We start from the raw sequence: 14,627 nt of genomic DNA, 5'->3' as shown, positions 1-14,627 counted from the left end.
ACATTTATATACTGCCCAACAGCCAAAGTTCGATTTTAATCATACTGAAGCCACAATGGCTTTTTTTTTTAAAAAAAATCAACATGTTCAAGATTCCTCAGTATTATGGAAGATCCTAGTCTATACCACCACCCACTGATTTAAACTGAGCTATGTCAGTTTCAATGGCATGCAGTTGATTCTTTGTCCTAAAAAATAGAACAGAACATTAGGCTTGTCTTTCAGCTTGAAATGTCTGCTACCTTTTTAGAGACAAGCTGGATGCAAAAGTGATCTTTTGAGTTTCACTTTCACCAAATGTAGAGCAGGGAGGCAACCAACTCAACTGTGCAATCTGCAGGCCTTTCTAGAATCCCAATTCAGTTTTTCTCTTTGGTGTGTGCAAATTTTATTTTGCAGTTGAAACTTTGCATTCCAGTCCTATTCATGCTCAGAAATAAGTACAATATTGAAATGAGTTCAATGAAAGCTAGTCCCAGGGAAGCGTGCCTAGGATTGCAGTCCTACAGCCCAATCCTAGCTGTGTTAGAATCAATGGGTTTAGGCCCATTCTACCACTTAGCTCTGCACAGAATCACAGCCTTAGTCAATTATTTGCCTCAGTTAAAACTTTCTGCCCTACACACCAATATCCTCAAGAAATGGCACCAAATCGCATATCCAGTGAAACTTCGTATACTTTAATGGCATTTTTTTAAGGTAAGAAAAAAAGGGTGAGAACAGCAGCCCAGCTTTTAATGGTAATTTGTGCACGGAATGAAATGTTACAGTGCCATTGGTCAGGAGAAGTGCTTTCTCTGACATCTCTAAGAAAGTTATAGAAGTTTTGAGAATGTCCCAGAACTGGAAAACTAGCTCTGCATGCAAGATATATTTTTAAAATCCCATGTTTACCCTTGTTAGAAAGCTCAGTCTTTTAAAAATTAAAATATTGCCTTGCATAACCATATTATTTCCTGTAAAACATAAATTTTTCATCTATCAAATAATCCAGTCTAGGTTACCTATTTTTTTACCACCTCGGCCCTTGCACCTTTAACAGCAGTCTTGTCACACAGAAATTAAGCACATGAAGCTTTCTCCATCACTTTTATCTCCATACCAGAAACTGTTTAAACTGATAGCCTCCTGCCTCCAGGCTGCTGTTGGCCTTTCACCAGCTACAGCATTGCACAGTACTGACAGAGCTGTTCCCTGCCTTGGTTGCTGCCCTGCACCCCTCTCTGTCACTGAGAAGGCCACGGATCCCCCTCCTGCTAGCTTGCTACTCAGAGGGAGTGGGCAAGTGCTGCTTTCCATTCCAAAACTTACCAGCCTCATTGGTGGCTTTGAAGGGAAGATGGATACTGACCTGGCAATCCTACATGTCAGGTTACTTTGAAAACACAGAGGAGCAGGGGCAGTTTTGTTTTGTTTTTTTAAAGCCATAGCAACCTATTTGTGACCACAAGACAGGAAGGCTTTAGCCATTTCCCTTCCTTCAGTGGAAAGGAAAAGAACAACCTCAGGAGGTGGAGGGGGGGAGGAAAGAAGTGAACATTTGCACCTTCGAGACCTACCACCCTCCCTTTAAAAATCATGGCTCTAAAGGCAGATGCAATGACTAGCCAGGTATGAAAAACTATGAGGTGATAGCAAGTGAGATTGGTTCGATGGAACTTTTAAAAGGTTTCATATCTTCTGAGCCTTATCAGACCTCATTCTCAAAAGGACTAAAATCCTTTCTCAAAACAGACTGTCAGACCTAGAGCTTTGCTCTTAAGCCAACTTAATAGAAGTGTTAAATGTTACAGGTTTATACACCTTCTAAGGTTGTTCTTCCGACATTAAATGCTCAGAGTAAAAGTAAAACAAAAGGAAGTGGTGCTGGATGGGTACATTTAAAGAACTGTACACCAGGAATGCTTCAAGGGTGAAACGAGGTCTATGTGGGTTTGATGCTGTCCAGAGGAGACAGTGAGTGATGCACATGTCAAAACTTAAACACAACTGCAAGAGAATAGGGCAACAGTATTTGAGCGGTATGTGGATCTCTGTCTGTATACCAACAGAAAGTGTAAAAATAGAGAGCATGAGCTATATTGGAAAGTAATTGAGATTGATCGTATCGCCAATGACCATAAGGTTCAGCCCTTCCAAAGCAATATTCTCCATGTCGTAATTGGACGGGCTGGCATGACCCAACTGGCTTTCTTCCTCAAGCTGTCAAATGTGCATTTGCATGGCAGAATTCAGTATCCTCTAGACAAACTACAGATAGACAAACTGTAGATAACTTCTGTAACTTATTTATCTGTGCCAACTTGGATGCTATAGTTGATGCAGATCTGATGGACATAACTGTGGACCCTTTTTGTCCAGTTGCAATGGATACTTTTCAATTTGTACAGCCCAAGGATGTGGACAGAATCTTTGGAGAGGTGAGGCCTACTACTTGTGTGCTGGATCCTTGCCCTTCCTGGCTTAGAAAAGCATCCAGAGGGGGATTGGCTGAGTGGATAAGGGTAGTGGTGAACACCTCTTTACAGGAAAGTGGGATTATGTCTTGCCTAAAAGAGGCAGTCGTAAGACCTTTGTTAAAAAATACCCACCTGTAACCTCACTGAACTGGATAATTTCTGGCTAGTCTCTAATATTCTATTCTTGGGCAAGGTGCTGGAACATGTAGTAGCTTCTCAGCTCGAGATTTCTGGATGATGTGGATTATCTAGATCCATTTCAGTCAGGCTTCAGGTCTGGTTATGGGACAGAGACGGCTTTGGTCGCCTTGGGGAAAGGATCTGTACTGGGAACTGAATGGGGAGAGCCCTGTTGGTTCTTCTGGACCTCTCAGCAGCTTTCGATACCATCAACCATGGTATCCTTCTCGAGTGTCTGTCTGAGGTGGGACTGGGAGGCACTGTTAAATGGTGGCTCCAGTTCTTCTTGGAGGGGCAATCAGAGAAGGTGGTCCTGTTCGATGCCTTGGCCATTGGCCTGTGTCCCTCAGGGTTCCATATTATCCCACATGCTATTTAACATATACATGAAACTGCTGGGAGAGTTTTGTGGTTCAGTGCAACCAGTATGCTGATGACACCCAACTGCCCTTTCCATCCAAATTCAAGGAAGCTGTTCTAGTTCTAAATTAGTGTCTGATGTTGGTAATGGACTGGATGAGGGCAAACAAATTGAAGCTTAATCCAGACAAGACAGAGGTGCTCCTGGTTAGTCGAAAGACAGATCAGGGAATTGGGTTCAACCTGTGCTAGATGGGGTTACACTCCCCCTGAAGATTCAGGCTTGCAGTTGGGGTGTGCTCCTGGACTCTGCCTTGAACCTAGATGGCCAGGGGTACATTTCTGCAGCTGAGGCTAGTGTTCCAACTGCACCCGTTCCTAGAGATATCTCATCTGGCCATGGTCATGCCTGCCTTAGTTACATCCTGTTTGGACTACTGTAGGGCGCTCTATGTGAGGCTGCCTTCAAAACTTGTTCAGAAACTTCAGCTGGTCCAAAATGCTGCAGAAAGACTGTTAACTGGGGCTGGCTACAGGGAGTACATGACTCCCTTGTTGCAACAGCTTCATGGCTACCGGTCTGTTTCCAGCGAGAATTCAAAGTGCTGGTTATGATCTATAAAGCTCTATATGGCTCGGGGCCAGGCTATTCGGAAGACCATGTTCTCCCATACAAGCCTGCCTGGGTCTTAAGATCTTTGGGAGAGGCCCTACTTTCGAGGCCACTGCTTTCAGAAGGCCTTCTTGGTGGCTATTCCAGGCTGTGAAACTCCCTGCCGAGGTAGGCTAGGTTTGCTCCCTTTCTGCTGTTTTTCTGTTGGCAGGTAAAGGCCTTTTTATTCAAGCAGGGCTTTGGCCTGTAAGCAGGTATGTTGGGGCAGATGCTCTTTTTTATTCTGTTATCATTGTGTTTTTAATTGTGTTTTAATACATTTGTTTTATTGTTTTAATCAAGTTTTATTTATGATTGTAAGCTGCCTTGAGTACCATTTTTCTTGGTAGAAAAGCAGGGTACAAATCAAGTCAATAAACAGTCCAAACGATAAAGCATTTCTACAGAACGAAATGATATTTCACTTATTCTTTGTCATTCATTCTGTAGTCCCAACAGGACTACAAAACCCTGTATGATACCATCAGTAGGGCTCCGTATTAGAGGCTGCTTAACTGGATTATGGTCACAAAACTGTGCAACTTCTTGTAGTAGAGTATTAACCAGGGGAGGTGGGCACATCTCAATTCTTTAAGAAGGGGTTGAAGCCGAAGCTGCTACTGAGAAGACAGAAAATATAAGTTCAAAGTTTTATTAAATACACATTGGAGCCTTCCGCTATCTATTTCAGAGAGTGAGAGAGAAAAAATGTTATAAAAAGCCTTTTCATTTTCTTTCAAGCTCTCTATTTACATTGTTTATTCCACTGTTGCCAAGGCTCAAAAGCAGCCTTAATAGAAGGGGAAAGTGAATAAATTGGAGCCACCACACCAATAATTATCCTTCCCCAGTGCTGTGAATCTTGGAACTGCCATGGATTGATCCAGCTCAAAGGGTGCTTCGTTGCTCCCATGCTAATACTTCCTACTCCATGTGTCCTAGGGAAGGAAGAGCAGACACCACTCAGCCAGCTGTGATCCCTTTCTAGACCATCTATAGTTAAAAGTACCTTTAAATGCTAAATACTCTGAAGCGATAAAGGTTCCTGTTGCTGACATCCTTTGCAATCCTCCTGTGCAATCCATCATCATTTGAAGGCTTTCCCCTCCAAGGAATGAGAAGTGAAATACAAGGGCTTCCTCCATTAACATTTAGCAGCAATTAGGAAGATCCAGAGTGATAGGATGGATGCTGCCCCAGAGGTTACAGGATGGCTTTCTTAAAGAGACCATAAAGCATGTTGTAGTGCTTATATAGGAGGGTCATTTATAAACCAAGTCTCATCCAATAGCTTCATGGTCCATCAATTATTTACCCCTCATACTGGATAGATAGCAGCAAATATTAAGGGCTGTCTCCACGTCCAGATGCATAATTATATCCATCGCTTGACTCTTAAATGGGAGGTTCTGAAGACTCTAGTAGTCTACCCAGCAGCTGTTGCTCCTGCAGAGCAACCTTCTTCCCTGTGTCTTGTTTGGTGTGATATCTCAGCATCCATCGTTTGATGATATGGCAGCCTTAAGAGACGCAGACTCTTGCTGAATTGCTGCAGTTGCCATGCCGACAGCACCTTCCAGGCTTCGCTGGGCTTTCAACTGGAAGGAAAAAAAGACAGGATATCACTCTCAAATTTGCAAGGCAGTTGAAACTTTACAGCTTGGGGGAAATGAAGAATCCAGGTGGGAATGGGTTAAGTAAAAACAGTGATTTCTTGGATCCCATAACTTTTTGCCATGAAAATCCATCATCAGGAAGTAGTGTGATCTTTCCTGGAATTTTCCCAGGAATGAGCACAACACTCCTCATCACAGTCCCTTGTGCTGCTCTCAAAAACATCCAGTTGGTAGTCTGGTATTGCACTCCTAAAGCTCTCACAACTCTTTGGTAGGGCCCAGCTCTCCACTTGGGAGTTGCTAGATTAAGAATATGGGCACAAGACAAAGATGAATGGAGGCAGGGTCATCCTAAAGCAGAGCAGCAAATGCTCCCCCACCCTCCCCCGGGCAAAGTACACAGTACTCAAGGCCAATTCAAGTTCTTCTGGCACTCAGGCAGAACATCCCACAAGTGCAGTAAAAATACAGTAATACATTAAATAACCAACAATTTGCTGCCTTTTAATGAAAGCCAAAATCATCTGTGTGAGGTGGGTGCCCCACTCTCCTTAATGGTAGGGCTGGCCCTGAGTATGTATGGAGTGTCAAGTGTTTCCTAGTGAAATAAAAGAACACGATTCTTATAAAGAGATGTATTTGGTTAGGAAACACACAAACTATGGGCAGCATATGCATAACAGTAATACCGAGTACAATAATATTGCTGAGAAGAACACAACAGCCTGTTCACAGACCCATCCTTCATGTAGATGCTGCATGTAGAGGTTGGGCATGGGAATGACTTTTAATTACTAGCAGCAAATCATGTTGTCACCGTCACCAGCAGCTTCACATCTCTATTCCCTCTGGACTGGCGACTGATGGGCCACCTCGCAGTCTTCAGGGAACTGGATTTGGCTGTGGGGCTTTCACTTGCTAATCCCTAGTCTACATACTAGATCAGTGTGTGAACTGGCTCTAAGATATGGTAGGAATCTGAGAGCAATTTGGTTTTAATAGGGAGAAAAATAGTAACAATGTCTTGTAACTTCCGAAACAAATTTATTTTAAAGCAAAAAGCAAAACAGTGAATGCAACGTTATTACTGGCTTTATTTTGTATAAATTATTTTAAGATGACAATAGTTGCTGTCTAATAAGAGTGGTTACTGTTTGGCAGACAGCTGAGCCATGCAGAAACAGAAGTGGCTCAAGGAGGAAGTGAAGACACACAGTATAGTAAGTTATGTGGAAATGAAACGACTTCATGGTGGGGGAAATAGGTGACAGTGTAAAAAGGTGCACTTAAGGAAAAGAGCTATGACTGTATAGCACACTCTTAAGGACGCTACTTCATAGATGCTTACTAGCAACAGCTGCTTACTATGGCCCTGAGTAAAGAATTAATGGGGTTCTTTGTGAATCTTAGATCATGACAGAGAAAGGTTTAATACTTTGTGATCCCTGCAATTCCTAAACATTCTAAATTATTATTCACAATAAAAGCAATTTTTCTGGAACCTAGTTGATGGGGAAGAATCAAAGCACTCTGAATCCCAGAAGGAAGTTACTAAGATTAAGCAAATTGATAGCACATAAGATGAGGAACACACACAGCACATGGGAGACAAGTGGAAAGTATGCAACGGGAGTGGGTGTATATGTTTTTGGTTTTGCTAGAGAATGAGTTCTGCTTCCCCTCCCTCAGTCTCCCTCACACACCTTCAAACCTCAAAGGACTGGTTCCGAACAGAATCTGGATTGTTGCCCCTTGAACTCATGTTTCAGGCAGACCGTCCATTGTTGTTTTGTTTTTCAAGCTCCTCCATGGTTACCTGCTCAAATATTTGTTCAGTGCTTAAATTTTTACACTTAAAAACCTGCTCTGTGGGACTGAAACAAGGGTAGGCTAATAATTGTTGTGGCGAGTATGAACAAACTGGAATACATCAACTAGAAATCCACAAAGAGAGTCTTAGGATGCTAGAAAAATCGCTTTATTCTTAAGAAGGCCCAATGTGTTTCAGTCCCAATTTTCTTTGGGGCCTTCTGCGGGGCTTATACATTCAATAAATGGCAGATAAAATTATTGCTGAAGGCGGTAATCTTTTTGAGTCAATCTTTTTGAGTCAGTGGGCATATGTGGAATGTTGAAAAAGTATTGTGGGTGGTCTCACAAAATGGTTGCCATGAAGGGGCTTGCCCATTTGTAAAATGACTGCCATAAAATGTGGGCATGGCCAGTCACAAAACACTCATTTCCCAGAAGGCAAATGGTGAAACTAAAACAAAAATAACTTGCCCAAGAACCTAAGTACAAGGTAGAGTTGAGGTCTAAGCTCCAAAATACAAAACCACTCATTTGAACACAAATAAAGATGGTGGTGGAAGTCAGCCCTTCACTTTCCAGCATGCCAGCCTCCCAGCTAAACAATAATTAATTTTAAAATCTTAAAAATAAAAGTCAGGAGGGGGAAGGAGCCTGGTGGGCACCAAGAGATGTGTCTTTGTGCCCATGAGCACCACACTGGTGCACCAGCAATAGGTTTTGTATTGCTGGTTATCTAGATCCATTTCAGTTGGACTTTAGGCCTGGGCATGGGACAGAAACGGCCTTGGTTGCTTTGGTGGATGATATGAGGTAGGCTCTGGATAGGGGCAAATGCTCCTTCCTTGTTCTGCTCGACTTCTCAGCGGCTTTTGATACCATTGACCACAGTATCCTCCTGGACTGCCTGGAGGAGTTAGGCACTGGAAACACTGTACTGCAGTGGTTACAGTCCTTCCTCTCCAGCAGGTACCAGAGGGTAGCACTGGGAGAGGAGGTTTCGGACCCGTGGCCACTCACTTTGGGATGCCACAGGGTTCCATCCTCTCCCCGATGCTATTTAATATCTATGTGAAGCCGCTGGGGGCTATCATCAGGAGGTTTGGGGTGCTGTATCATCAATATGCGGATGACACACAGCTCTACCTCTTGTTCAAACCTTCACCAAGGTTGGCCGTAGAATCCCTGTCCAAATGTCTGGAGACGGTGAGTGGCTGGATGGGGAGGAATAAGCTGAAGCTGAACCCTGACAAGACCGAGGTGCTTTTGGTGGGAGACAAGAGGAGGCTGGGGGATGTTGACCTGGTGTTGAATGGGGTACGGCTACCCTTGAAAGACCAGGTCCGCAGCCTGGGGGTCATCTTAGACTCCCAGCTGTCCATGGAGGCTCAGATGTCAGCTGTGAGCCGGACAGCGCTGCATCAACTCCATCTGATACGGTGGCTGCGCCCCTTCCTTCCCGACCATCTGCTCCCATTGGTAGCACATGCCCTGGTCTTCTCTCGTTTAGACTATTGTAATGCGCTCTACGTGGGGTCACCCTTGAAGACGGTTCGGAAGCTGCAGCTGGTACAGAACACAGCAGCTTGCCTGATTAAAGGCAGCGGCTGGCAAGGTCACACCACTCCAGAACTCACATTCTGCATTCGATAAGCACTCTTGTAATGCGGAAAATACTGACACAGAAATCCTTCTTCCATATGTCAGGTTTATGTCTGTGGGGGTGGAGTATGCAGATGCACAGGGAAAAGCTGATCAAGTGGAAAAGGAAAATAGGAGCCAATCAATGTTTGAACCAAAGCAGACAAATGAGAAGCTACATCCCCTAACACAACTAGGCCCAATGAGATCAGAAGCAGACTTGGCCAAAGGGAATCAGGATTCAACTTTATCAATGGAGGTTTTCTGGGGTGGTGCATCTCCTGCCAGTCATGAATGACTGAGGCTTGTTTTCATTTCATTCCTTTGTAGCTTCTGGAAAAGGAATCTGTGCCATCCTGCAGTAGCAGGAAAAGCCAGACCACGCACCAATAGAACATAACAGACATGGAAGAGCATTTCTTTTATCAGCAGAAAGGAGATGCAGAGGGCAGAATCCAACTCCAAGTAGGATGTGCATATACATTACCTGAACTGCAATGTGAGTGCCATTAGCCATTGCTAGCACTGCCAAATGCTGGTCATGAATGGATGTTATAGGTGAATCCTTAGGTACAATTGTCCCAGAAGTGACTATTGTAACCTGGAAAATATCACATCAGTACAACAGTTACATTTAAAAGAGCACTTTTGGACTATGTCCAAGTAAGCTAATCTGAGGAAATCAGTACCGGTTGTATCTCAGTCCCATCAGTGCTAACGACAGTCACAGCATTTGTACCAGTTGCTGAAATCTTTTCCTGGGGTGGCAATATTGCTGTACCAGTCTGTGTTACCATGGTGATATCACTGCCAAGTGCCTGCAAGTCTTCGGGAGACAGACTGACCTGCATAGAGCAGATGAAAAAGCAGACAGGACAAATCACAGGCAATGTAAATTAATGCCAGTTCATGGACTATATTAGTTTCGATCATGGGCAATAAAAGTAACCAAGTAAGAGAGAGCTGGTTCACACAGGAGTGTTCATCATGCATGTATGAATGGGCAACTACAGAGAAAACCTTTATATGTGTTCCCATCACCACCTCAAATGCAATGCTTTCCCCAACTTTGCGGGGTGGGATCACACATTCAGTTGCCAGCCATCTTTTGTACAGTGATATCTATGTATGAATGAGCTAGGCCCAAAGCAAGGAAGACAGAGTGAAAAAAACCTGGGGTCTGATTTCAGGGACAGCCTTGACTCTATGTCTATGTCAGGGAGAATCTTTTCCCAGAAGGTCCCCTAACAGACTGGAATCTATAGTGCTAAAATAATTAAATTCCATGACCAAGATCTTGTTTAACACAGAAGCAAGACAAAATGTATTCTTTGGCTTAATACTGTGCAAAACCAGGAACTACAGGTATTTTCAGATAAGGCTTTTATAGTGCCATTGCCTTGCCTCATTCACAGAATTGGGGCGGGGGGGAGGGTCCAGACGATGACATCTTCCATTCATAATCCTCTCGTGTTTTCCCACCTCTTCATCCAACTCTTTCCTTACCACAGAAAATCCATTAAGGAAAAAAAGATGAAAATGCTGCAGAATGTCTTCTTGATTATTAGTGGTAGGAGCCCTCTGTCTGGAAGCACACTACATCACTATTGATAGCCAGATATGATACCACAAGTATAATTCAACCAAACTGGTATGATTAGAAAATAAGTTTGGATCCTGAGAAAAAATTCAGCAACCACCTAATTCACACTAAAACCAGCAAACCCAAGTCCCAACAACTGCAGACATCCTGCAAAGTTCCACAAAACCCTGATCCTGTGATGTGCCAGCAACTCAGATCTTAGGATGAAGCCTAAAAGGGATTTATGTGGATGTTGCAGGCAGGTATACTGATGCAAATATTTAGGATTAAGGTATTTTCAGAGCAGAGATTCCCTTAGAAATATCTGATCTGGTTTGTCCTGAGTAACAAAACTCCAAGGTGTTTAGATCTCTGTGGATTTCATCTAAACTTCTCCATACCTCCTCTGCTCCATCCTGAGATACAATAGCTACTGGTGTCAACATGCAATCCTCCTCATCTTCCAACTTCACAGAAACAATACACTGGCGCTTCAGTAGAGGCATACCCTTATCAACAACAGCAGCTGGGAAAACAAGGAAAGGAGATTTAGTGGAAGCATCCTATTGAGTGGGCCTTCAAGTGGCCTTGGTTGTTCCCAACTCTCTGAAGATAGGGTGATCACAGCAAAAAGGAGACAAGATGGAAAGTGTTAAGGACTGGGAAGCACAGGCCTGTATTAGGACGAGTTGGGAAGCGACAAGAATCTACCAGCCCAACTAGGTTGCCTACTCACCTCCCATCTGCTGATCATAGAGAGCCTGTTCACTCTCCTCTGTGGCCTCCACCTCCCCATGTGTGGTGCGCTTATGCATGGCCAATGTAGAGGTCTGGCGGTAGGTTTTGCCACAAGTGTTGCAGGTGTATGGCTTGCAATGTGTGTGAACCACGTGGTGTTTGTAGAGGCTGGAATATTCTGTGAAACGTTTTCCACAGCCTGGCACCAGGCACGCATATGGCTTCTCCCCTGGGACATAATAAGATGCACACACAGAGAAATATGTCTCTTGCTTCACAGCATAAAGTAAGGCTGTAATTCTAGAACACACTTTCTGGGGACTAAGCCCCATTCAGTAAACAGTAAGGTTTACTTCCAAGTAAACACACACAATATTGCACTGTATGAGTACTTTTAGTGGTTAGGGAGAAAATATTCAAACCCAACTGCAATGGCCTTATGCTACTAATTCAACACATTTTTTCTTTCCTCTGGTCATCTTGCAAATGGGAGCTGGTTTGGCTGAGCAAGCCCAGTGTAATTCTTTCCATATAGATTTTCAGAATCCAGAAATGTGTCACTGGGCCAGCTTACCAGCCAAGTGTCACCACCACTGTGAATAGTGAAAGAAAAGCATGCCCATGTTTACCTGTATGGATTCTCATGTGGTTCTTGTAGTTGGTGGCGCTAGTGAACCCTCTCCCACAGTTAGGTTCACGGCACATATATGGTCGCTCACCGGTGTGCGTCCGGATGTGGACTTTGCGTATATTGGAGGTGGTGAAAGAGCGGCCGCAGCCTTCAAAGGGGCATCTGAAGGGCCGCTCACCTTAGGTGGAGGGAACAGACAGACGACATCCTTATTGAGCCAGCAAAAGCACTGAGAATTCTAGACAGATTTCACTCTTTCCTTCAAGTGTGAATGCCATATTGTTACGCTGGACAGGACAATGGCAGCTGTCTTCTGTCTCCGATACAGCATCTGCTTAATTTCACTAAGCCAAAGATTATAGTACATGTCAACCTAGAATTAGTACAACAATTTAGAAGGCCAAACTATATTCCTCAGATAGCTACAACTTGAGCACTGCCTCATTCTAAGGACTACAAGGTTTGATCAGTTCTACAGCCTTCATGAATTGAAGGTAGGAACAGAAAAACATTTGTCCACTAGTGCCCTGGTTTAAAAATTGACTGGTGAGCCACATCCAGAGGCTCATAAACCTGAGCTTATCCACTCCGGCTGAGGCACAGAACAGGAGACAGTTTCTATCTCATGATGCTTTTATTTAAAAAAAAAATCATTGGGTTGGTTCCAGTCTTAGCCATGCTTCAAGTAGACCCACTGAAATCAATGGAACAAGTTAGTCATAACTAACTTAAGTCACAGGGATTTCAGTGGGTCTACTCAAAGCTTGGCTAAGACTGGATCCAACCCACTGTGACAATCTCATTTGAATATCCTGCCTGTTAACTGCCAGTGACCACAAGGCTGAGACTTATCTATGATATGAGTGCAGAACACAAAAAACTCAAATCTAGACAATTGTGAACAGGCAGCCACTCATCTCTCAGGATATCACTTATTTCCATGTATCCTCAAGTATGCCAAACATTTTCCTCTATAAACTGATCCAAGCTTCTAATCCTCCTGGCACAAACCTTTCCTGCTGCTCCGAGAAGCCTGTTCTCTGGCTTCTTCTCCTTCATTGCTAAATCTGCCTTTGCCAAAACTCTAAACCATGCTGAAACCCAAATACTGTGCTAAAAGTTATGCAAATTAAATTTATATACATTTGCACAATTTATTACGGAATACGGAATTCTTTGATACAGAGGCTGGCCTTTACATGTGTACATCTTTTGGCTCTCTTTGAACTATTTGGTCTTGGGGGGAGGTGTTCCCTTATAGACTTCAGTTTATATCTAGCCCCGAATTAAAACTATCACCCCTGCAGGACAGACCAGTATGTGTCCGAATATGTTTCTGCAGGTCTCCAGAGGTCTTGAAGGCTTTGGTGCATAAGTCTTCTGGGCACTTGTATGGCTTCTCACCCGTGTGGGTTCTCACGTGGCTCTTTAGGCTATATCCTGTAAGGGAAAAGTTTGTGCAAGGTTAACACCATCACGAATTAGTGAATACAGCACAGTGACACAAGCCCCTTTCCAAAATGTAGCACGTAGGAAGCTTTGAAGGTGGGAACGCTTGGGTCATCTGAACTACACGTTTGGTTTGCAGTTGGTACTATTTCATCAGTCCGTTAAGCTCAATACTCTTTGGCTTACTACACCTGGATCTTCATTATCAGATCCATAACTCTACTAGAGCAACAGAATTTCTCATTCTTGAAGTTTTATGTAGTGTCATGGCAAATGGCCTACAAGCGTTACCTGTAGCAAAGGTTTTCCCACAGCTTGAGAAGTCACATCTGTATGGACGATCACCTGTATGAACACGTTCATGCACCTGTAGAAAAACAAAGAAAAGCTGAATGGAGCAATTCCAATTTGGAATCTAGGGGAAAAGACATGTACACCCAGACTCTCCCTTACTTCACTATATCAGATCCTGTCTCTCCAGTACTATTCTGATAGGATGTTTTTAAATTGACCAGAGTTCCCCATTACATTTGAATTTGGGGAAACTCTGGTTAGTTCCACTTCAAAACAAGCCAGGATGAAATCATGGCTTATGATCTTGGCATGTTCACTAACCAAAGTTCTCCAAATTTGGATGTAATGAGAAACTCCGGTTAGTTTAAAAATGATATATATAGAAAAAAAAATCTTGCTATGTTCCCACCTATGCCGTGCAGGGCCACCCAAGACGGACAGGTCATGGCAGAGAGTTCTGACAAAATGTGGTCCACTGGAGAAGGAAATGGCAACCCACTCCAGTATTCTTGCCAAGAAAACCCCATGGAACGTATCACAAGGCTAAAAGAGATGACGCCGGAAGATGAGCCCCTCAGGTCGGAAGGTGTCCAATATGCTACTGGGGAAGAGCAGAGGGTATTTCCAAGTAGCGCCAGAAAGAGTGAAGCGGCTGGGCCAAACCTGAAAGGACACTCAGCTGTGGATGTGTCTGGTGGTGAAAAGAAAATCCGATGCTGTAAAGAACAATATTGTTTAGGAACCTGGAATGTCAGATCAATGAATCAAGGTAAGCTAGAGGTGGTCAAACATGAGATGGCAAGATTGAACATCGACATCTTGGGAATCAGCGAACTCAAATGGACAGGCATGGGCGAATTTAATTCAGGTGACCATCATATCTACTACTGTGGGCAAGAATCCCTTAGAAGAAATGGAGTAGCACTCATAGTCAACAAAAGGGTGGGGAAAGCAGTACTGGGGTACAATCTTAAAAACAATAGAATGATCTCAGTACGAATCCAAGGCAAACCATTCAACATCACAGTAATTCAGGTCTATGCCCCAACCACTGAGGCCAAAGAAGCTGAGGTTGATCGGTTCTATGAAGACCTACAACACCTTCTAGAACTAACACCAAAAAAAGATGTCCTCTTCATCATAGGGGATTGGAATGCTAAAGTAGGAAGTCAAGAAATCACCGGGATAACAGGCAGGCATGGCCTTGGTGTACAAA

At 43.6% G+C, this 14,627-nt stretch overlaps 1 protein-coding gene across 18 annotated transcripts in view; it reads right to left on the bottom strand.

Moving 5' to 3' along the window:
* The window catches only part of ZNF76 (zinc finger protein 76), a 31,586-nt gene continuing 16,959 nt past the window's right edge, over positions 1 to 14,627 (bottom strand). For 11 of the 18 annotated variants that reach the window (XM_084853074.1, XM_084853082.1, XM_084853078.1 and 8 more), the window contains 8 exons: positions 13,409 to 13,484; positions 12,983 to 13,108; positions 11,667 to 11,846; positions 11,036 to 11,266; positions 10,701 to 10,825; positions 9,407 to 9,562; positions 9,205 to 9,318; positions 1 to 5,249 (listed from right to left, as the gene is read on the bottom strand). In XM_084853074.1, coding sequence (XP_084709200.1) covers positions 5,142 to 5,249; positions 9,205 to 9,318; positions 9,407 to 9,562; positions 10,701 to 10,825; positions 11,036 to 11,266; positions 11,667 to 11,846; positions 12,983 to 13,108; positions 13,409 to 13,484 — 1,116 coding nt within the window. In that variant the 3' untranslated portion in view covers positions 1 to 5,141. Of the gene's footprint in view, positions 5,250 to 8,948; positions 9,319 to 9,406; positions 9,563 to 10,700; positions 10,826 to 11,035; positions 11,267 to 11,666; positions 11,847 to 12,982; positions 13,109 to 13,408; positions 13,485 to 14,627 lie in introns of those variants that run through there. The other 7 variants (XM_084853070.1, XM_084853068.1, XM_084853069.1 and 4 more) reach the window with 1 other exon arrangement.

Source organism: Heloderma suspectum, chromosome 4 (assembly GCF_057233095.1).
Source record: "Heloderma suspectum isolate Gila_16-S chromosome 4, 16-S_ref, whole genome shotgun sequence".
Classification (NCBI taxonomy): domain Eukaryota; kingdom Metazoa; phylum Chordata; class Lepidosauria; order Squamata; family Helodermatidae; genus Heloderma; species Heloderma suspectum.
This window is presented reverse-complemented; position numbering and strand designations above follow the sequence as displayed.